Source organism: Nerophis ophidion, linkage group LG01 (genome assembly GCF_033978795.1).
Source record: "Nerophis ophidion isolate RoL-2023_Sa linkage group LG01, RoL_Noph_v1.0, whole genome shotgun sequence".
NCBI classification, from domain to species: domain Eukaryota; kingdom Metazoa; phylum Chordata; class Actinopteri; order Syngnathiformes; family Syngnathidae; genus Nerophis; species Nerophis ophidion.
The window spans coordinates 24,275,861-24,299,955 of record NC_084611.1 but is presented as its reverse complement, the minus strand read 5'-3'; the positions used below and the strand labels follow the sequence as shown (position 1 = coordinate 24,299,955).

The 24,095-nt window shown below is 38.9% G+C and overlaps 2 protein-coding genes across 2 annotated transcripts in view; both read left to right on the top strand.

Moving 5' to 3' along the window:
* The window catches only part of LOC133552030 (chondroitin sulfate N-acetylgalactosaminyltransferase 1-like), a 30,647-nt gene extending 29,120 nt beyond the window's left edge, over nt 1-1,527 (top strand). The window contains exon 10 of the mRNA XM_061899305.1: nt 1,224-1,527. Coding sequence (XP_061755289.1) covers nt 1,224-1,507 — 284 coding nt within the window. The 3' untranslated portion in view covers nt 1,508-1,527. The remainder of the gene's footprint in view (nt 1-1,223) is intronic.
* Nucleotides 1,528-6,086: 4,559 nt separating this feature from the next.
* Nucleotides 6,087-23,588, top strand: LOC133552034 (phospholipid phosphatase 1-like). The gene is made up of 6 exons (XM_061899319.1): nt 6,087-6,683; nt 13,869-14,020; nt 17,938-18,218; nt 19,414-19,471; nt 21,098-21,274; nt 21,352-23,588. Exons 1-6 carry the CDS (start codon nt 6,626-6,628, stop codon nt 21,475-21,477), a joined length of 852 nt encoding a protein of 283 aa, XP_061755303.1. The 5' UTR covers nt 6,087-6,625; the 3' UTR covers nt 21,478-23,588.
* Nucleotides 23,589-24,095: the final 507 nt, after the last annotated feature.

Below are 24,095 nucleotides of genomic sequence, written 5' to 3'. Positions count from 1 at the left end.
CTGCTTCTTCTCTGCTGCGGGCGAATAACTTTCCAAAATCCATCTAGGAGTTACAGTTTGAGTCAAATCAAAATCAAAATAATATCATTAACAAATTGTTGTTGGCTAACGTTACCTACCTCACATGGTGATTTGCAGCCTCTCTCTCTCTCTCTCGCTACCGAAGTCTCGATCCACACGTGAATAAATTACCATATTAATTAGCCATGTGCTCATTGTTTTGTGGAGTGAATACAGTAGCAATCAATTATTATACTAAGTAGTATGTGTGCTGTTGTCTATGTTATGTAGACTTAAAACTCTGAAGCGTTTTTTTTATTGGTGAAATTTTTACTGGGGCACTGCAGATCAACAGTGGGGCACGTGCCCCAGTGAAATCTGTCTGGCGACGCCCCTGGTGGAAACATCATGCTTTGGGGCTGTTTTTCTGCTAAGGGGACAGGACGATTGATCCGTGTAAAGGAAAAAATGAATGGGGCCATGTATCGTGAGATTTTGAGCCAAAACCTCCTTCCATCAGTGAGAGCTTTGAATGGTTGACCAAATACTTATTTTCCACCATAATTTACAAATAAATTCTTTAAAATTCCTACAATGTGAATTCCTGAATTTTTTTTTCCACATTCTGTCTCTCACAGTTGAAGTGTACCTACGATGAAAATCACAGACCTCTGTCATCATTTTATGTGGGAGAACTTGCACAATCGGTGGCTGACTTAATATTTTTTTGCCCCACTGTATAATATATGAATAATATAAAAATATTCTACATATATTCTACATTTAAGTGCAGTCAAGAATGATATTTTATACAATCTTACATTCATAAATAGTTTATTTGTATTTTTTTCACAAATTAAAACATGATGAATTAATAAAAATAATGTACAATACAATATAGTATGTACAGTTTTATAATAATATTCTTAATGTTTTTTGGTGTCTTTGATGATGGGGGTGTGACATTTATTTTTTTTCTAGCAGAAAAAAGTGATTGTTAAAATAATATCAATCAATCCAATCCAATCCACTTTATTTGTATAGCTCATTTAAACAACATAAATGTTTCCAAAGTGCTGCACAACAATATTAAAAACAATATTCAAATATTATCCTTCGCTCTACCAATGACTGAATAAAAAATAAAACCAATATAAAAATAAATATGATTAACAATTTATCAAAATATCAAATTACTTTCCCCCCATTTCCCTTTTATACAGGTGGTTTCGACCGTAGCATTAAAGGCTGGGGTCTGGAGGATGTCCACCTGTACCGCAAGTACCTCCACAGCAAGCTGATGGTGATCCGCTCGCCGTCGCGTGGCCTTTTCCACCTGTGGCACGAGAAGACGTGTGCGGACAACCTGCCTCCGGACAAGTTCCAGATGTGCATGCAGACCAAGGCCATGAGCGAGGCCTCGCACGGCCAGCTGGGGGAGCTCATCTTTCGACAGGAGATAGAAGCACACCAAAACATGACTAGGCAAGGCCATGTAGTCAAATAAAAATAGAATAAAAAATTTGTTAAAAATACAAAGGTGTGCTTCTCTTGCTGTCTTACATTCCCTCATTAGCTACCACAGTACATGTTGTAAAGAAAAAGGATAAATATGTGATGTATCATATTGAAATTGGATACATGTTCGAAATAGGGTTGTACGGTATACCGGTATTAGTATAGTACCCCGATACTAATGAATCATATTCGGTAGTATACCGCCTCTAAAAAGTACCGGTGTCATTGCTGGTTTACGGACAAAGGAGCATGTTCGGCAGTGCACAATCACAGAGCATTTAGAAACAGACAGTGTGTAGACAGAAAAGGGACAACGGATGCATTTTGGCTTAAAAACTAACGATAAAGGTGAAGTTATAACACTGAAAATCCCACCGGAGGAGTTTCTTTAAGACATGGCTAGTTAGTTAGCGGCTAACATCCACCCACAGTGTTTTAGCTACTTCTAAATCACTAATCCTAGCTTCCATAATGATAAATAAAGTAAGTTTCTTACAAGTATCATCCCTGCAGGAGGAGGAATAGCTAAACATGCTTCACTACACACTGTTGCTCACCGGTGTCAAAATGTAAACAAACACCATTGTTGGATCTACACCTAATATCCACTGTAATGATACCAAGTACAGGTGCGAATCTAGTCGATACTACTATGATCACGTCGATATCTTTTGGCATCAAAACATCTTCTTTCGTTTTTTTTATTTATTTGTATTATGTTTATAAACTCAGGAAATATGTCCCTGGACACATGAGGACTTTGAATATGATCAATGTATGATCCTGTAACGACTTGGTATTGGATTTATACCCAAATTTGTGGTATCATCCAAAACTAATGCAAAGTATCCAAACAACAGAATAATAAATAATAATTACATTTGAACAGAAGTGTAGATAGAACATGTTCAGTTGTCTTGTGGTTAGAGTGTACGCCCTGAGATTGGTAGGTCGTGAGTTCAAACCCCGGCCGAGTCATACGAAAGACTATAAAAATGAGACCTGTTATGATCCGCTGCCCGGATCAAAGTCTGTTTACGTTTTCCAGTTCTTGAGATGGGGGCTAACGTGGGAGCTACAGTAGTAAGTAAAAGGGCCCAGCGTGGAAGCTAGCAGGTACAGAGCAGGAATCAAAAACTGTCATCGACTGTTGCAAAAAGCAAATTATGAAGCAGGACCGAGTGAGGCCAGGGGATAGACTAAATAGCCCTCTGATTAGTTCCCGGGCAACAGGTGAGCATCCCGAACACTAACCAGAGGCAGGTGAGTGCAATCTGCTGTCATGGCAACTGAAACAAACAAACTCAAGAGGTGCTGAAAACACAAGTGACTCGAAAACGTAAACAGACTATGATCCGGGCAGCGGATCATAACAGGATCAAAAAAATACCTTCCTGCTTTCCACCCAGCATCAAGGGTTGGAATTGGGGGTTAAATCACCAAAATGATTCCCGGGCGCGGCCACCGCTGCTGCTCACTGTTCCCCTGACCTCCCAGAGGGTGATCAAGGGTGATGGGTCGAATGCAGAGGATCATTTTGCCACAACTAGAGTGTGTGTGTGACAATCATTGGTACTTTTTAAAAGAGAACGTAAGCAAATATTTACTAATTCATTTTCTACCACTTGTCCTTAATAATTTTGAAAAAATAATGGAATGATAAATGACACAATATGTTACTGCATACGTCAGCACAATAAATAAGGAGCTAAGGCTGTGAATCTTTGGGTGTCCCACGAATCGATTCAATATCGATTCTTGGGGTCACGATTCGATAATATATCGATTTTTTTGATTCGATTCGATTCTCGATTCAAAAACTATATTTTTCCGATTCAAAACAATTCTGTATTCATTAAATACATAGGATTTCAGCAGGATCTACCCCAGTCTGCTGACATGCAAGCAGAGTTGTAGATTAAAAAAAAAAAAAAAGCTTTTATAATTGTAAAGGTCAATGTTTTATCAACTGATTGCAATAATGTAAATTTGTTTTAACTATTAAACAAACCAAAAATATTACTTATTTTATCTTTGTGAAAATATTGGACACAGTGTGTTGTCAAGCTTATGAGATGCGATGCAAGTGTAAGCCACTGTGACACTATTGTTATTATTATTTTTTTTTATAAATGTCTAATGATATTGTCAATGAGGGATTTTTAATCACTGCTATGCTGAAATTATAACTAATATTGATACTGTTGTTGATAATATTCATTTTTGTTTCACTACTTTTGGTTTGTTTTGTGTCGTGTTTGTGTCTTCTCAATTGCTCTGTTTATTGCAGTTCTGAGTGTTGCTGGGTCAGGTTTGGTTTTGGAATTGGATTGCATTGTTATGGTATTGTTGTTGTTTTTTTCCCCCCTTGGCCTCAGTCTGGACCCCCTCTCCAGGGCCCAGGTTTAGACCGATTTTTATTTTTTTTTATTTTATCTTATTTTAGTCTTCTATTAAAATAATCTTCTGTTTACCTGTATCTCATCTTTTTTGTAAGGGGCGCTGGAAGCCGGCAGACCCGTCAGCGATCCTGTTCTGTCTCCCTGTAATGTTTTGTCTGATCTTTAATGGGATTGTACTGAACATTTTAATTTTCCTGAAGGAATAAATAAAGTACTATTTAATCTAATCTAATCTATTGCTGTGTGGTGGTTTGTTGGATTGATAAAAAACATAAAAAATTGAAAAAAAAAAATCAAAAATCAAAAATCGATTTTTTAAAAATTAGAATCGATTCTGAATCGCACAACGTATTCGAATCGATTTTTCCCCACACCCCTATAAGGAGCCTTTGTTTGTCTTGTATGTTCACTATTTTATTTTAAGGCTTACTGAAACCCACTACTACCCACCACGCAGTCTGATAGTTTATATATCAATAATGAAATATTAACATTGCAACACATGCCAATATGGCATTTTTTAGTTTACTAAATTACAATTTTATATTTCCCGGGAGTTTCGTCTTGGAAACGTCGTGTAATGATGACGTGTACGCAAGACGTCACACGTTTTTAGGAAGTATGAGCGCTACGCACACACACAGCTAAAAGTCGTCTGCTTTAACGGCATAATTACACAGTATTATGGAGATCTGTGTTGCTGAATCTTTTGCCATTTGTTCAATTAATATTGGAGAAGTCACAGTCGAAAGATGGAGTTGGGAAGCTTTAGCCTTTAGCCACACAGACACACGGTGTCTGTGTGTCACATTGTTTAAAATTCCCGGAGGTGAAAAATTACTATGGATCAAGCGAACATGAATCCAGACCAAATGTCAACCAGCAGGTATAGGTGAGAAAATTGTGGTTAAAAAGTCGCTTCTTACCGGAGAAAAGCTGAGCTTGTGCTGTCCATGAAGCTGCCGTCGACTCCCCTGAGACACACCTCCGACTATCAGGTACTATTAAACTCACTAAAACACTAGCAACACAATAGAAAGATAAGTGATTTCCCAGAATTAACCTAGTAAATGTGTTTAAAAACATTGGAATCCGTCCCAATGCAATCACGTTTTTTTTTTTTCCCTAGTCCGTCGCTATCAATATCCTCAAACACGAATCTTTCATCCTCGATCAAATTAATGGGGAAATTGTCGTTTTCTCGGTCCGAATAGCACTTTTTGTTGGAGGCTCCCATTAAAAACAATGTGAATATGTGAGGAGCCCCCACACTTGCGACGTCATCGTCTGCGACTTCCGGTAGAGGCAGGGCTTTTCTCTTAGCACCGACAGTTGCGAACTTTATTGTGGATGTTCTCTACTAAATCCTTTCAGCAAAAATATGGCAATATCGCCAAATGATCAAGTATGACACATAGAATGGACCTGCTATCCCCGTTTGAATAAGAAAATCTCCAGTAGGCCTTTAAGGACAAACTTGCAATTAAAAAAACATATGTTTAATGTACCGTAAGATTTTTTCATTAAGATAAAGCCAATAATGCTATTTTTTGTGGTGCCCTTTATTTAGAAAAGTATCGAAAAGTACCGAAAAGTATTGAAATATTTTTAGTACCGGTCCCAAAATACTGGTTTTGCGACAACACTAGTTCGAAATAAACTTCAACCACCCAACAGTTTTCTTGCATCTTTCCAACAAGAAAGACAATATTTGTACTACAGACTAAAAATGACGAGGTTATAAAATCAGTTTGCAGTCAAAATGCATCAGGTTTGAGTTGAAGGTGACCCTTGGCAAGACACACATCAACCGCAGTTGCCTTCCAAGTGTTAAACTTTGCAACACAGTGTCACGAATGGCGCGTCCTTGCAAGTGTGCAACATTCAGCTTCAATCCACAGCAACATTTTCAAAAGAGAGATAATGGGGAAACACGCATGGAATTCCCTGCTGGAATTCCCTGCTGGTTCTATCTAATCAAAAGAGTGCAACGTTAGCGCCTTTCTAATAATAGTGACTGAAGCTCAGGTTGATTGACAGGTGAAGAGGGCGGGGACTAGCTGTCAGGATGGTCCGATAAGTGTCGTACTGGCATCTGATTGGCTCCCGGGCGGCACAGCGTTCCGTGATGCATTCTATAGAAAGTAATACAAGGGAAAATACGCCACAAACTTTTTTATGGCTCAGACATGCTGTGTCTAAATTAAATTAAATTAAATTATTAAATACATTAAAGCTGGAAATTTCACATGCATTGAATATTTTTTTACCATTGTTTTTGTTGTATTTTAACGTTATGCAAAGGCGGTAGCAGATAGACATTATGTTATTTCCCAATTTTCAGCGAAGGCACCACTAATCGGACAGGAACCATACGCCAGTTTCTGTGTCACACCGGTAACTTCTCCTCAAGTACTGGCGAGTAAGCGATGCTCAGCCTGAAACATTTTTCACAAGAGTGAGGCCAAGAATAAAGCTACCTGCGTGGATTCCTTTTTACGTGGATTTGAACTTTTTGGGGGGCAAAGAAAGACCCTGTCGCGTAGTGTTGTTGAAGCGCCATGACAGTGCTGTGTTTGTGGTCTTGGCAGGAGTAGGAGAAACGGAGACACAGACAGAAGAAGATAGTTGTTTTTTTTAGATACAATATTATTTTCTATTTTTGTTTTTTCCAAAAAACGAGGGGAGGAAGAAGAGGCTACAAGATGTTTGAAGCTTCTGGAGTGCCATTCATTCTGTTGGACATCACTTGTCTCATCCTTGGTATGTAAATATTCTCAAAACTACTATTTTGTCAGTATATTAGTCGAACCTTATTTGCACAATGAAAGCTTAATGTGGGGAATAGCAACCAGCAAGATGGAAAAGTTAGACTTTGTGTGTTTTTTCCCCCCAGGCAAAGTAGTATTTTTAGTTCACTGTTTGGTTTGTAACCATAAAAAAAACCTGCCAGGCTGCAGTGAGTTAAAGAAAACAAAAACTGCATAGGACTGGCCCGTAAAAAAATATACATATATATATCTATATATACAGTGGGGCAAAAAAGTATTTAGTCAGCCACCGATTGTGCAAGTTCTCCCACTTAAAATGATGACAGAGGTCTGTAATTTTAATCATAGGTACACTTCAACTGTGAGAGACAGAATGTGAAAAAAAAATCCAGGAATTCACATTGTAGGAATTTTAAAGAATTTATTTGAAAAGTATTCTTCTTCCTCCAAACACGACGAGTTGAGTTTATACCAAAAAGTTCTATTTTGGTTTCATTTGACCACATGACATTCTCCCAATCCTCTGCTGTATCATCCATGTATCCATTTTGGTATAAACTCAACTCGTCGTGTTTGGAGGAAGAAGAATACTGAGTTGCATCCCAAGAACACCAGACCTACTGTGAAGCATGGGGGTGGAAACATCATGCTTTGGGGCTGTTGCTCTGCTAAGGAGACAGGACGATTGATCCGTGTTAAGGAAAGAATGAATGGGGCCATGTATCGTGAGATTTTGAGCCAAAACCTCCTTCCATCAGTGAGAGCTTTGAATGGTTGACCAAATACTTCTTTTCCACCATAATTTACAAATAAATTCTTTAAAATTCCTACAATGTGAATTCCTGGATTTTTTTTCACATTCTGTCTCTCACAGTTGAAGTGTACCTATGATGAAAATTACAGACCTCTGTCATCATTTTAAGTGGGAGAACTTGCACAATCGGTGGCTGACTAAATACTTTTTTGCCCCACTGTATGTATGTATGATAAGTGCAGCACTTATTAAGCAAGTATTTCACTTTGACTTATCAATGTTTTTTATCATGCTTATGTGTTAGAGTCTTGTCATCAAATCTTATCTGCAGTATGTTTTGCAATGTCACTGAAATGAGTAATCATGACTGCAGTACTCAAACGTTAGTAATTGTCTGTGAAAGAGCCCTCCAGCAATAAACATTTATGTTGCCTGTAGAATGTTTATGTCACAATAAGGCATACTCATGACACTAGACTGATTATATAGTTAGTCACTGTCCATAAAAGTGGCCTCCAGTAATACAGACGTTACCTGCAGAATTTTTCTAATGTCACAATAAAGCATAAGCATGACACAAGTTTGATGACATAGTTAGTCATTGTCTATAAAGGTGGGCTCCAGTTATACAAAACGTCTTTGTTGTATTCTGTCTGCTGCAATGGCACTTTTTAATGAAAGCCTATCAATCAGAAATGTGACATAATTCAATCAACTCAAATATTAGATTAACGTCATTAATGTCATGCCCTTCTCATTTGGATCGAATATTTTTACACAGACAGTCACATACACATTGCAAAGTATAATTACATTATTTTGAGATGCTCCGGTGATGCGGTCATGTGCAAACCCCACAACATTAGGTACACTTACTATGTACTTTGATGAGCTCCAATTGAAGAGATAGATTTATTTTTTTTATATTCTTTACTTAAAACATATTAAACATTGACTTCAATGTATTTAAAAAAAAAATATGTTCTATAAAATGACTTACCCCGCCTTCCGCCCGATTGTAGCTGAGATAAGCGCCAGCGCCCCCCGCCTCCCCAAAAAAGGGAATAAGCGGTAGAAAATGGATGGATGGATGGATAAAATTACTTTTGTTTTTAAAATGTTATTTTGTACAGTAGTTTTATTTTTTGTTCGGAAGTTCTATTCAGTTATGTATTTTTATTTTTATTAAAATTTTTATTGTATTTGTTTTGTATGTTTTGAGATTTAGCTGTATTCTGGATTAATTTAAGGTATTTCTTATTTTCTATTGTTTTTTTAAATAGTCCTATGCAGTTTTATTTTTATTAGTTTATTTATGAGCCAGCTCTAAGCAGTTTAGTATTAATATTAAATTAAATTCAATTTGTTTTGTATATTTTGATAATTAGTTTTACTCTGTATTTTCAATGTTGTTTTATTGCAGTTTTGTCTTATACATAGTCACATCCTGTATATGGGGACGACGTGGCGCAGTTGTGAGAGTGGCTATGCCAGCAACCTGAGGGTTCCTGGTTCAATCCCCACCTTTTGCCATCCTAGTCACGTCCGTTGTGTCCTTGAGCAAGACACTTCACCCTTGCTCCTGATGGGTCCTGGTTAGCACCTTGCATGGCAGCTCCCGCCATCAGTGTGTGAATGTGTGTGTGATTGGGTGAATGTGGAAATAGTGTCAAAGCGCTTTGAGTTCCTTAAAAATGAACTTTATATATATTAGTAATTATATAATATGTAATATATACTCTCTCTCTCTCTCTCTCTCTCTCTCTCTCTGTGTGTGTATACATATGTGTGTGTGTATATATATATAGGTGCGTATTAGGGCTGCGACTAACGATTAATTTGATAATCGATTAATCTGTCGATTATTACTTTGATTAATCGATTACTAATCGGATAAAAGAGACAAACTACATTTCTATGCTTTCCAATACTGTATTAAAAAAAAACAGCATACTGGCACCATGTCCTTTCGACTTGTCAAAAAAAAAAAGGCAAGTGTTACAAAAGTTTTTTTATTTTTTTATGAAGTGCACTATTGTCCAGAACAATAGCAATCATTTTAACCTGGCTTTTACCTGTTCCAACCATTCTGCAATGTTGGATGCTGAATGTCTTTCCTCTAGTGGCCTGGTCGTAAGGCAGATTGACCTCATGTTCCATTTGTCTCCAATGTAGTGGCATGTATTGCCAAGGTAGGCTACACTTGTCCACACATCAGTAGTGAGAGTAAATTTGCGCTGGGTGGCTTTTATGTCAGTCTACACTGCTTGGAATGTCTGCTCGTGCTTCCTCTCCATCAGTTTGGTAAAATGGTTCCTCGAGGGAAGAATGTAAGCGAGGTTGAGGACGTGAATCTTTTGTCTAAAACCTTCATCCTCCACCATTGATAGTCGCCTCATGTCAGTTACCAACATATTCAGGATAGCATCAGTCAGTGCAGCCTCTTGCCGTGGTGTGCGGACCTTCCTTTGTACCATTTCTCTAATGCTGGCTTGTTCCTTTCTGAAATGAGAGAAACCATATTATGAACGTACATAGTAGCATCATTTTATATGTAACTCAATACATACCCAGTTGATTTTATAAATCACTTCTAAAGTAAAAGACAAATACGCCTGTCACGTTGGAGGCGCATGGTGATGCGCGTTTTGTTCAACCCCGGGATGCAAAGGACCAGTCCGACAGGACTTTCACGTAAGGGCTTTATTTAATCCAAAAAATAACAACACTGGTACAAAACAGACAAAAATCAACAGAAGAAAAGCGTGCCGAACGCACGGGAAGCTAAGGCAAGTACTTAGCACGGAAACGAGGAGTTCAAGGGCAACGTGCCGAGCGCACAGGAAGCTAAGGTGATGCTTAGCACAGAGACAAGAATTAAAAATGTCAACGTGAGTGTTGCTTACCGCAAACAAAGGACCAAGGCCGAACAACGGGAGAAGGCAGACTTAAATAAGGAAGTAATCAACAAACACAGGTGTGCGTCAGGAGCCAGCGACAGGTGAAAACAATACATGACTATGGTAACAGAATAAACAAGGAACTGCCACCAGGAACAAAGGTAAACATTAGCAGAACATAATACCAAAACGGAACAAAACCAGAATATGCTATGATCCGGGCAGAGGATCATAACAACGCCACCATATTAAAAAAACAGCTAAATTAAATAAATGGACATTGGAGTTGCAGAATACACCAATAACAACACATAAATGTAACTCATCATATCAAAACTGGATCAGATATAATACACGTTTCTGTTCTGAATAATAAAGGATTCACTTTAGGCTGCCTGTGAATAATAGCATGAAATATTCCAGCACCTTCATAACGCTTAGTTATACTAAAGCGTCACTCAAGTCTAAATAAATGTATATAGCTTTATTGGGCCCGGCTACATAGATCCATTACGAAACCAACCTGAGATATTTCTGTCAGTTACGTTTATTTCCAAATTGGTAAACATGCGTTTTCTCTCTAAAAATGGAGTCAAATGTGCCGGAGACACATTATCAGCCCCACGTTGCAACAAAGACAAAACAAAACGTTCAAGTTACTCATAAAAAAGCTGAACTTTTGAATGCTGTTGCAACTCAAAACAACACAGAAAATGAAGTCGCCGCACTATCCAAAAAGATCCTAACACTCTGAAAGTTCTTACACAACAGTTGCTGCTGCACTTCCTTAAAAAAAATCTCCTCGTTAACAAAAGATTAAAAACACACAAAGACGGACACAACGGATCAATATAATCGGACTATGGACTTAAAAAAGTTACGTACCGTGAGTTCTTCCCTTCATCCATGGCTCCTCTTCAGGTGCTGCTGAAGCAATGTTGTCCTTCCGTGCCCCTAATGTCCATGCTGCACGTTTTGCAGGAAATGTCTTCTTTGAAGTCTTTAAAGTAAAGTGTTCCGACGCTTTTGACACTTAGGTCGTACACTTTTCTCCATTGAAGCAATAACCTCGAGATGTTTCTCCGCTGAACTATCCGTACTGTTTTCCTCCGCCATTTTTTTAATGTTTCCAGCAAAGGAGACGGCATGGTCACGTGAGCTGCACCACATGAAAAGTAGCCTCAGCGCCGCCCTGGCGCTGATTTGTACTGTTTTTGTACTTATTTTAATTATTGTTTTTCAGCTGTTTGTAAATGTTGCAGTTTATAAATAAAGGTTTAGGGGGAGAAAAAAAAAAGCCTCCGCGCATGCGCATTGCATACATCCAACGAATCGATGACTAAATTATTCGCCAACTATTTTTATAATCGATTTAATCGATTAGTTGTTGCAGCCCTAGTGTGTATGTACATGTGTGTGTGTATATAATTGTGTGTGTGAGTGTATATATATATATACATATATATATATATATATATATATATATATATATACAGTATATATATATATATATAAATATACATATATATATATATATATATATATATATATATATATATATATATATATATATATATATATATATATATATATATATATATATATATATATATGTAAAGTGGGGCAAAAAAGCATTTAGTCAGCCACCGATTGTGCAAGTTCTCCCACTTAAAATGATGACAGTAGTCTGTAATTTTTTTATCATAGGTACACTTCAACTGCGAGAGACAGAATGTGAAAAAAAAATCCAGGAATTCTCATTGTAGGAATTTTAAAGAATTTATTTGTAAATTATGGGGGAAAATAAGTATTTGGTTACTTCAAACAAGGAAGATCTCTGGCTCTCACAGACCTCCAACTTCTTCTTAAGGAAGCTTTTCCGTCCTCCACTCGTTACCTGTATTAATGGCACTTGTTTGAACTCGTTATCTGTGTAACAGACACCTCTCCACAGCCTCAAACAGTCAGACTCCAAACTTCACTATGGCCAAGACCAAAGAGCTGTTGAAAGACACCAGCAAAGGAATTGTAGACCTGCACCAGACTGGGAAGAGTGAATCTACAATAGGCAAGCAGCTTGGTGTGAAAAAATCAACTGTGGGAGCAATTATCAGAAAATGGAAGACATACAAGACCACTGATAATCTCCCTCGATCTGGGGCTCCAAGCAAAAGATCTCATCCCGTGGGGTCAAAATGATCATGAGAACGGTGAGAAAAAATCCCAGAACCACACGGGGGGACCTGGTGAATGACCTGCAGAGAGCTGGGACCAAAGTAACAAAGGTTACCACCAGTAACACACTATGCTAACAGGGAATCAAATCCTGCAGTGCCAGACGTGTCCCTCTGCATAAGCCAGTGCGTGTCCAGGCCCGTCTGAAGTTTGCCAGAGAGCACATGAGAGAATTTCATGTGGTCAGATGAAACCAAAATAGAACTTTTTGGTATAAACTCAACTCGTCGTGTTTGGAGGAAGAAGAATACTGAGTTGCATTCCAAGAACACCATACCAACTGTGAAGCATGGGGGTGGAAACATCATGCTTTGGGGCTGTTTTTCTGCTAAGGGGACAGGAAGATTGATCCGTGTTAAGGAAAGAATGAATGGGGACATGTTTCGTGAGATTTTGAGCCAAAACCTCCGTCCATCAGTGAGAGCTTTGAATGGTTGACCAAATACTTATTTTCCACCATAATTTACAAATAAATTCTTTTAAATTCTTACAATGTGAATTCCTGGATTTTTTTTCATGTACTGTCCCTCACAGTTGAAAGTGTACCTATGATGAAAATTACAGACCTCTGTCATCCTTTTAAGTGGGAGAACTTGAACAATCGGTGGCTGACTAAATACTTTTTTGCCCCACTGTGTATATATATATATATGTATATATATATATATATATATATATATGTGTGTATGTATGTATATGTTATATAATTATTATATTTATTATTTTTTTTATGGGCTAGTCCTATGCATTTTTTTTAACTCACTTTGTATACCTTAAGGTTTTATAAAGGAGCGTGTTTTTAGGTGCAATTAATGAATTTGATGTTGTAATTAGGTTATTGTGTTTGTATTCTTATAATGTAAGCATTTTTTTGTGTGCTTTTTTGACTGTTAAGTAGTCCCCCAAAATATGTTTTTAGTACTATAACTCAAAAGATGTGTTCGTAGACTACCACCATGTATCCCATCAGGTAACACCCCACTGATTCTGATACTGTGTATCATAAATGGTCTAACTATAATGTTGTAGTGCGTTAGGACGGCAGTTGAAGGAGGAGTATCAAAAGATGGATTTAGTTGTTTCCATGACATTAACACTTAGTCTTTTTAAGCAGGAACAGAGCAGTGTATCGCAGTGGCCTCTTTGTACTACAACCACAACACAGCATATGTGTCCCTCAGCAAAAACTAACTAACCCTAACCTGACTGAAACTCTTCAACCATAACTAAAGTTCTGTGGATACATTATGTAAACCCACTACAATGTATTTTTCTTCATCTTTCCTAGTGGGACTTCCCTTTTTCGTCCTGACGCCTCAGCACAGTCCGTTCAAACGAGGCTTCTTTTGTGACGACAAGTCCATCCGCTACCCTCTCAAAGAGGACACCATATCCTACCAGCTGCTGGGGGGTGTCATGATCCCCTTCACGCTCATTGTTGTAAGTATGGAAAGGGACTATAGTCTAAAACAGTGTTTTTCTACCACTGTGCCGCGGCACACTAGTGTGCCGTGAGATGCAGTCTGGTGTGCCGTGGGAGATTATGTAGTTTCACCTATTTGGGTTAAAAATATCGTTTGCAAAGCAGTAATTATAGTCTGCAAAAAATGTGTTGTGGTTGAGTGTCGGTGCTGTCTAGAGCGGGAGGCAGTGTGCAGGTAAAAAGGTGTCTAATGCTTCAGCCAAAAATAAACAAAAGCTGGGTGCCCCTAAGAAAAGACATTAAAGCTTAGGGAAGGCTATGCAGAACGAAACTAAAACTGAACTGGCTACAAAGTAAACAAAAACAGAATGCTGGACGACAGCAAAGACTTACTGTGGAGCAAAGACAATGTACGTCTGAACATGACATGACAATCAACAAAGTCCCCACAAAGAAGGATTAAAAACTATTGAAATATTCTGGATTGCTAAAACAAAGTATATGTGGGAAATATCGCTCAAAGGAAGACATGAAACTGCTACAGGAAAATACCAAAAATAGAGAAAAAAACACCAAAATAGGAGCACAAGACAAGAACTAAAACACTACACACAGGACAACAGCAAAAAAGTCCAAATAAATCACGGTGTGGTATGACAGGTTGTGACACCTACTTTGAGACAAGAGCTATAGTTATGCATGCTTGGTTATGATTAAAAGTCATATCCAAAAATTGCGACTTTTTACTGTCAACTGAGTTATTTTTTTTAATGATTTCTGCTGGCTGTGTGCCTCTGCATTTTTCAATGCAAAACATGTGTCTTGGCTCAAAAAAGGTTGAAAAACGCTGGTCTAAAAGGTACATTTCAAGGGGAATCGCACTTTTCGGGGAATTTTGCCTATCATTCACAATCATTTTGAAGGACATGACGACGGATGTTTTTAAAAAAATGCATTTAAAATGGGAAATAAATGCGGTTAAAAGTAATCTTACATTGAAGCCTATGGGAGCCGCTGCATTCTGCCTATAAGGCCCTTAAAAAACCTCCAAACACCTCCACTGAGGTTTCATATACATGATGTTAGGATATATATGTAATGTATTAACGGGCACATTTATAATAACATTTAATATTTACCGTATTTTCCGGACCACAGTAAGGCGCACTGCTGATGAGCGGGAAATGTATCCTGTGAAAAACCGTCCGACCGAAACTCTCTAATAACTAAAGTTCCTTGGGTGAATAATATAAAATTACTATACTGGTATGTTTTAACGCTTTCAAGGCGAGTTTACTGACAGATACAAGTAAGAACTTTACGCTACTTTATACTAGAAATGGCAACAGCGGAGGATGAATGTCTCATAACAAGAAGATAGAGAAAAAGAAGAAGCTTATCGACTACGCTGTCGGCGGACCCGCGCAAATTTCAAGAACTCATGCACATCCCAAATAGAGATCAGCAGGTACCAGAAGGTAAGAAAAGTTGCTCTTGCATAATATTGCGAAACAAAACGCCAGGTAACACGTCTTACCTTAGACACACACCATAATAATATTGAAGCACATCAAGCGGTGCAGCTTCATAGCTTACCTGAGTCGTACTACAACATTTTGAAAGATTTTTGAGAACCATGTGTGATATTCTATATTTTCAATGGAACATATTACATTTTGGTGTTGTTTACTTGAGTCATATTGCAGTTTACACAAATCTCTTACGTGTGACTGCCATCATATTGCAGTGTACACGTATCTCTTATGTGTGGCTGCCATCTACTGGTCACAATTATTATTTCACCATGTACCAAATAAAAAAGCTTTGAGGTCGGTAAGCACAAACAATATTATTCCGTACATTAGACGCACCGGGTTACATATACATTCTGTTTGTGTTGTGTTGTTTGCTCGGTCCTAGTATTATCTTTGAACCTGCCCATTGTACAGCACTTTGGCTATCCATGTGGTAAATTTTAAATGTGCTTTTTTAAATAAAGTTGATTTGAAAAATAAAGTTAACGCGCACTGTCGAGTTTTGAGAAAATGAAAGGATTTTAAGTGCGCCTTATAGTCCGAAAAATACTGTACATATTTTGCTAATTTTAACGTATTAATTTAAAAAATGCATCACGACGTTCGCTTTTTCTTAAATAACATCACTGATTATTACTCACTGCAAACTTTTAGAGACAACACACATAATTTAACATGACTTACTGTCCAATGTCTGCTGGCATTAGGATGCAGACTGCTAGGATGTTAATTTATTTAGATGAAGAATGACTCATAATCCTCGCAAAGAAAAGGGGTGTGGAACCAAGCGTCTTTTCGTCTCGTTATCGCCATTTCCGGGTCTAAATTAGCTTTCAAAATGTACCAACTTTTCGTAATACGTCCTCACAGGTGAGAAGCATGATTTATGATCTACAATGAAGTTTGACATGCAAGGAAACGAGGAAGCTGCTGAGCAGTCGATCTTGTCAAAATTGGCACACAAGCTCATGATCACGCTGCCTCTATAAATAGTTTGTCTGCGTTAGCGCTTATAATAACAATATCACTAATACTTGATTTAATATTCAGGTCACAAAATGTAAATGGAGTATTTTTAGTGGTTTTTGGTTGTTTATTATTTGGGTTTTATGGGCGGAATAGAGGACCTCCCATTTGCTCAGCTGTAGGCGGACTTCAATTTACGTTTATTTCCGAGTTAGGATGCATTAAAAAAAAAATCTTGTCGTCGTGTCTTCAATAGTGATTGTGAACGATAGAGAAATGTAATAAAAAAGTCCCCCTTTTGAATATACTTTAGAGTAGCCAGTGCGCAAATTTGAAAGCGGTATCATGTTACAAAACTGCCATGCATACCAGTTGTTCAAGAGGATGGAGTCATACTCTGCTTCACAATGTCAAAATACCGCATCTCCCAAGTACTGGCAGCACTCATGCATCCCCTGACCATAATGCTACATAGGGGTGTAACGGTACACAAAAATTTCGGTTCGGTACGTACCTCGGTTTAGAGGTCACGGTTCGGTTCATTTTCGGTACAGTAAGAAAACAACAAAATATAAATTTTTGGGTTATTTATTTACCAAATTTGTAAACAATGGCTTTATCCTTTTAACATTGGGAACACTATAATAATTCTGCCCACGTTAATCCACATTAAACTGCCTCAAGTTGTTGCTTTAATTAAATAAAATGACAAAACCTTTCTTCTACATATAAAAAGTGCAACATTAAACAGTTTCAAGTCAACTCATCATGCTTAATTTATTACAGCATTTGGGAAGCCTGTAGTTGACTTTTATTATACACACGCACACACACGCCGCAAAATGAGCTAACCTAAGGCTAAAAGCTAATTAGCCTTCACCTCAACCCAGAACTATGAGCGAGCTGAGCTGCAGTTTAGGTTTCTAGAAGGTCAACGGGCTAAAAGTGATGTTTGTAATAGTTGTGACTGGGAAGTGTTTTTTATAATTTGGGGAGTGTACGATGTCAGCTGCTCACCTGCTAAACACATATCTGCTCATCTCGACGCCGTAGCACTGACTCCATGCTTTCTGAATACACACTGCTGATTGGCTGTTACATCGTCCTGAATACGCCCTGCTGATTGGCTGTTACATCGCTCTGAATACGCACTGCTGATTGGCTTTGTATGTAACCAATCAGATGGTTGTGTGGGCGGGACAATGCTGGGTGCTCACTGCTCAGACAGAGGCAGCTGCAGAGCAGCTTGTTAAGACTTTAGTTTACAAACTCGTTCGATACACCCTCGTACCGAACCGAACCCCCCGTACCGAAACGGTTCAGTACAAATACACGTACCGTTACACCCCTAATGCTACAGTACCGCCACCATGCTTACTTATGTTGCCAGCTATTTTTACAATAATGACTCATTCTGTGTCCCCCATTACTAGATCATCTGTGGCGAGTGTCTATCGGTGTACCTGTCTCGAATCACGAACCAGACCATGGGCCCCAAGTACGTGGTATGCGTCTACAAGGCGGTAGGCTGCTACTTGTTCGGGGCGGCAGCCAGTCAGTCTCTGACGGACATCGCCAAGTACTCCATAGGGCGTCTGCGGCCGCACTTCTTGGCAGTGTGCAAGCCGCTGTGGGATCGCATCAACTGCAAAGCAGGAGGATACGTGCAGAACTTCACCTGCACTGGGGACAAGTTCCTAGTGGAAGAGGCCAGGTAAACAGATTTTTTTGTACCAAAAAAAAAATCACGGTAACAGTCGTATGTATCTCCTGTGTTATTTCTGTTCAAAAGTAAACTTATGACCATATTGTGCTACACATCAGTAATAGTAGTATGTCAATTAAAAATGTGTCAATGTCAATTAATATAAAAAAATATACATTAAAAATTATTGGTTGTAATTTTCCACTACATTCCTGTGGAAAAATGTGTCCTTTCAACTATTTTGGTTAGAAACAAACCCTTAACCTTATCGAGTAGTACTTACTGGGTGATATCGTAGGAGTTTATTAATTGCAAATATACTACAAAGATAAAATATATTTTTCTTTAGTAAACAATTTTTATGAAATAAAATCCTAAAATTATATATTAAACAAATATTACATCACACCACCTCCTTGATGGAGGACTGGTGTGATAGGTAAAAGAGGAGCGACGTTCATATGTTGTTAATATTCAGTGTTTTATCAGTCACAGTCAATATTTTAAATCCCACAAAAAATGTTTTTAATATATATCCTGGGTTTCTCATTCAGTTAAACAATGAAAAATTCCAGCAGCAACACATTGCAAAAAGGTTGGCACAGGGGCATTTTTACCACTGTGTTATGTGGCCTTTCCTTTTATCAAAACTCAGTAAACGTTTGGGAACTGAGGAGACCAACATTCGAAGCTTTTGAGGTGGAATTCTTTCCCATTGTTGCTTGATGTACAGCTTAAGTTGTTCAACAGTCCGAGGTCTCCGTTGTCGTATTTTACGCTTCATATTGCGCCACACATTTTCAATGGGAGACAGGTCTGGACTACAGGCAGGCCAGTCTAGTACCCGCAATCTTTTACTACAAAGTCACGCTGTTGTAACAAATGCAGAATGTGGCTTGGCATTGTCTTGCTGAAAAAAGCAGGGGCGTCCATGAAAAAGACATAGCTTGAATACTCTAATCCAATAATTACTAAATATACATTGATCATATTATAAAAACATACAGTAATTAAAAGTTTTACGAAATATATGTGTCATAATGGGACATGCGGTAGAAAATGGATGGATGGATGATGTGTAATTATAAAATAGCACAAATATTCTAATTACATAAATTCTAGGTGGAAGAAAATCCCAACAAATCAACTTTGTTTTCCAGGTGTAAAACAATACATAACGTTAATTATTTTTGATCTTTTGCAGACTGTCCTTCTATTCTGGTCATTCATCTTTCTCCATGTACTGCATGTTGTTTCTTGTTGTAAGTACAATCTTTTCACAACATACGCCGACAACTAGAGATCATTTTCATTTGTATGTATGTATGTATGCACAGTACACAACAAACCGCTTCTATAAAATGGAATAATCCTTTGTGGTGTTTGTTTTGGAGTAATTTCCTTCCATGCCACCTCTTGCTGTCTTTTCTTGGCTGTGTGAGGCAGTAGACCCCTCTGCCTCTAAGGACACAAGCCTGTAAACAGCATTTTTTTAAACTGTGTTTGGGCGCAGAAGTGATGGTAGATTCTGCCTAGCAACAAGTAACATGCAAACAAAATGTTTATTTGTTGCTTCATTTGACAATTCATTGTTCTTTTTCATATTAAAAAAAATGATTTGTAATACACTATATTGCCAAAAGTATTTGGCCACCTGCCTTGACTCACATACAAACTTGAATTGCCATCCGATTCCTAACCCATAGGGTTTAATATGATGTCGGTCCGCCTTTTGCAGCTATTACAGCTATAACTCTTCTGGGAGGGCTGTCCACAAGGTTGCGGAGTGTGTTTATAGGAATTTTTGACTACTCTTCCAAAAGCGCATTGGTGAGGTCACACACTGATGTTGGTCGAGAAGGCCTGGCTCTCAGTCGCCTTTCCAATTCATCCCAAAGGTGTTCTGTCTGATTCAGGTCAAGACTCTGTGCAGGCCAGTCAAGTTCATCCACACCAGACTCTGTCATCCATGTGTGTATGGACCTTGCTGTGTGCACTGTTGCACAGTCATGTTTGAAGAGGAAGGTGCCTGCTCCAAACTGTTCCCACAAGGTTGGGAGCATGGAACTGTCCAAAACGTTTTTGTACATTGTGGCATTCAAAGTTCCTTTCACTGGAACTAAGGGGCCAAGCTCAACTCCTGAAAAACAACTCCACAACATAATTCCTCCTCCACCAAATTTCACGCACAATACAGTCCGAAATGTATCGTTCTTCTAGCAACCACCAAACCCCGACTTGTCCATCAGATTGCCAAGTGGAAAAGTGTGATTCATCACTCCAGAGAAGGCTTCTCCAGTGCTCTAGAGTCCAGTAGCGACGTGCTTTACACCACTGCATCCCACGCTTTGCATTGGTCTTGGTAATGTATGGCTTAGAAGCAGCTGATCGGCCATGGAAACCATGAAGCTCTCTGCGTACTGTACGTGGGCTAATTGGAAGGACACGTGAAGTTTGGAGCTCTGTAGCAACTGACTGTGCAGAAAGTCGGCGACCTCTTTGCCTCTCTGTTAGTTTACGTGGCCTACCACTTGGTGGCTGAGTTGCTGTTGTTCCCAAACTTTTCCATTTTCTTGTCATAAAGCCGACAGTTGACTTTGGAATATTTAGGAGTGAGGAAATTTCACGACTGGATTTGTAGCACAGGTGGCATCCTATGACAGTTCCACGCTGGAAATCACTGAGAGCGGCCCATTCTTTCACAAATGTTTGTAGAAACAGTCTCCATGCCTAAGTGCTTGATTTCATACACCTGAGACAGGGCCAAGTGACTAGGACACCTGATTCTGATCATTTGGATGGGTGGCCAAATACTTTTGGCAATAAAGTGTAAATGAAAGTGTTTTTTAACATACTGTATATATTCATTTTAAAATAATTTTCCGCAGCTGTACATTCAAGCCAGGCTGAAGGCAAAGTGGGTAAGACTCCTGCGCCCCACCCTGCAGTTCTTCCTGCTCGCCACCGCCATATACGTGGGTCTGTCCCGCGTGTCGGACTACAAGCACCATTGGAGCGACGTGCTCGCCGGCCTCCTGCAGGGCGGCGCCGTTGCCATCTTCGCTGTGAGTTAACGTCCTTTTTTTTTTTTTTGTCCCGCTCCCTGTTTACGGGAATGACACGATCCCTTTTAACGCCGCAGGTGTGCTGTGTGTCCAACTTCTTCGAGCAACCCGTTGAGGCGGTGGTCACCCAGGAGGAAAAAAGACAGCACACCTGCTTGCAGGAGAACCCACCCAACTCCAACCACTATGGCAGCACTGACTAAACAGATCAAAGGTGCACCCAGGCTGCTTATGCACTTTACTGAGATGCAGCGTTACAGTGGGTGGGGGGTAGAGGGGCGGTGGGGCATGTTACCTATAGAACAGTGGTTCTTAACCTGGGTTCGATCGAACCCTAGGGGTTCGGTGAGTCGGCCGCAGGGGTTCGGCGGAGGTCAAAACACACCCGACTCATCGTGTAAATACAAACTTCTCCCTATCGCCGTATTACGGATACGGAAACCGCTGACTGATTTGCAGGTGTGTAATTTGTTTCCAGTTTATGCACTGTGTTGGTTTTGTTGTTTGAACAAGGTGATGTTCATGCACGGTTCATTTTGTGCACCAGTTAAAAAAAAACATGGTAACACTTTAGTATGGGAACATATTCACCATTAATTAGTTGCTTATTAACATGCAAATTAGTAACATATTGGCTCTTAAATAGTCATTATTAAGTACTTATTAATGCCTTATTCGGCATGACCTTATTATAACCCTAACCTTAATCAAATAACTCTGAATTATTACTTAGAATATGTTTCCCTAGTGTCCAAATAACTCTAAATTTGACATGATCTATGGCAGCGGTCGGGAACCTTTTTGGCTGAGAGAGCCATGAAAGCCAAATATTTTAAAATGTATTTCCGTGAGAGCCATATCATATTTTTTAACACTGAATACAACTAAATGCGTGCATTTTTCAAGTAAGACCAACATTTTTAGAGTATAATAAGTCTCTAATTCTTTTTAATAACATTGTTATTTCTTGAACAGGTGCGGTAGAAAACGGATGGAGGAATTAAAATGAATGAGAATGTTTTATATTTTGACCGTTATTTTTAATATCGTGATTACCAGCGGAATTATTTATTTCTTATCGTGTTAAGCAATTTCAGCTGAGATTTATCTGAGAGCAAGATGCATTCATCAAAAGAGCCACATCTGGCTCTAGAGCCATAGGTTCCCTACCCGTGATCTATGGTCTTGATTATGGTTTTGTTATTTTTTGTTAGTTTTAGGACCTTTTTAGTTCCTGTTTGCGCTCCCTTGTTTTGTTTGGTTACCATGCCGACTTATGATCATTCTGTCATGACGGGGGGATTCGCAGCTTACTGCGAGGTTTGTTCTCCCGGGATGCAAACAAACTATTCCAGACAAGGCTTGCAGGTAGGAACATATTTATTAACCCGGTAAATCTTGGCAGGGCATGAGGTAAACAAACATAAACTATGGCGGAGAACAAACACAAAACTGTGACATGAAACAAACAAACATAAACTATGGCTTCGAACAAACACAAGAAATAAACAAAACTCACGTGGCCACGGCATGAATCGAGCAACATGAAATGTGGTATCGCATGAAAACAAGCAATGACACCAGGCCGACTGACTGGCAAAGGCAGGCTTAAATAAGGACCTTGATTAGAAACAGGTGCGCGGTCCGAACATCAGAGGCAGGTGAAAATCATAAGTCGGCATGGTAACCAATCCAAACAAGGGAGCACAAACAGGAACTAAAAGAGTCCAAAAACATGATCCACACCACAGATCATAACAAAATTAAGTCTTTGTTGCTTAGAATATATTCCCTATACTAAAAGTGTTACCGAAAACATACAACTTTGTCTTGAATTTGAAAAAAAAACATTTTATTTTTAACTAAAGAAAGGTTCGGTGAATGCGCATGTGAACCTGGTGGGGTTCGGTACCTCCACCAAGGTTAAGAACCACTGCTATAGAAGGAGTGGCTTTTTACAGTTCATGCATGCACTATAGGTAGACTTGTTCAGAATGAATGGAATTCCATTGGCTGCGACCAGAATGGAGTCTTGTGTTCTCACTGCAAGCAGGCTTGTCTGAGAGACTGTAAATGACTCACAAAAACCTCCACTGTCTTAAAAGAAACCAAAAAAAACCAGAGTATTATACTGTATGTATTTTATATCATTTCCTGCCTTAGATTGTGACTGCTGTTACATGGTGTCATCTTTTTTTGTCATTTTTATTCAAAATACATCAACTTTTTTGGGGAGCTTGTACTGAATATGTTTTGTATTGTGAGGATGCTGTTGGAGAAGGTGAGGAATTAAAACAGCTTCCATTTTTTCTCATTTGTGTGTGTGTATGTGGGTTTAATTTGCAATACACCCCATGAACATAAATATACGCGACCAGTCTTCCTCTCAGGGAATAAAACCCACTGGTCAATCCCAAGTTCTTTTGGATGACATACACTATTTTGCCAAAAGTATTTGGCCACCTGCTTTGACTCACATATGAACTTGAAGTGCCATCCCATTCCTAAACCACAGGGTTCAATATGATGTCGGCCCACGTTTTGCAGCTATTACAGCTTCAACTCTTCTGGTAAGGCTGTCCAAAAAGTTGCGGAGTGTGTTTATATTATTTTTCCACCATTCTACAAAAAGCGCATTGGTGAGGTCACACACTGATGTTGGTCGAGAAGGCCTGACTCTCAGTCTCCGCTCTAATTCATCCCAAAGGTGTTCTATTAGGTTCAGGTCAGGACTCTGTGCAGGCCAGTCAAGTTCATCCACACTAGACTATGTCATCCATGTCTTTATGGACCTTGCTTTTTGCACTTGTGCACAGTCATG

Excerpts from the sequence above, each read along its gene's own strand:
- LOC133552034 (XM_061899319.1), top strand. The coding sequence starts at position 6,626 with ATGTTTGAAGCTTCTGGAGTGCCATTCATTCTGTTGGACATCACTTGT. Across the intron at positions 6,684-13,868 it reads CATCACTTGTCTCATCCTTG|TGGGACTTCCCTTTTTCGTC; the intron begins GTATGTAAATAT and ends CATCTTTCCTAG. Across the intron at positions 19,472-21,097 it reads ACTGCATGTTGTTTCTTGTT|CTGTACATTCAAGCCAGGCT; the intron begins GTAAGTACAATC and ends AATTTTCCGCAG.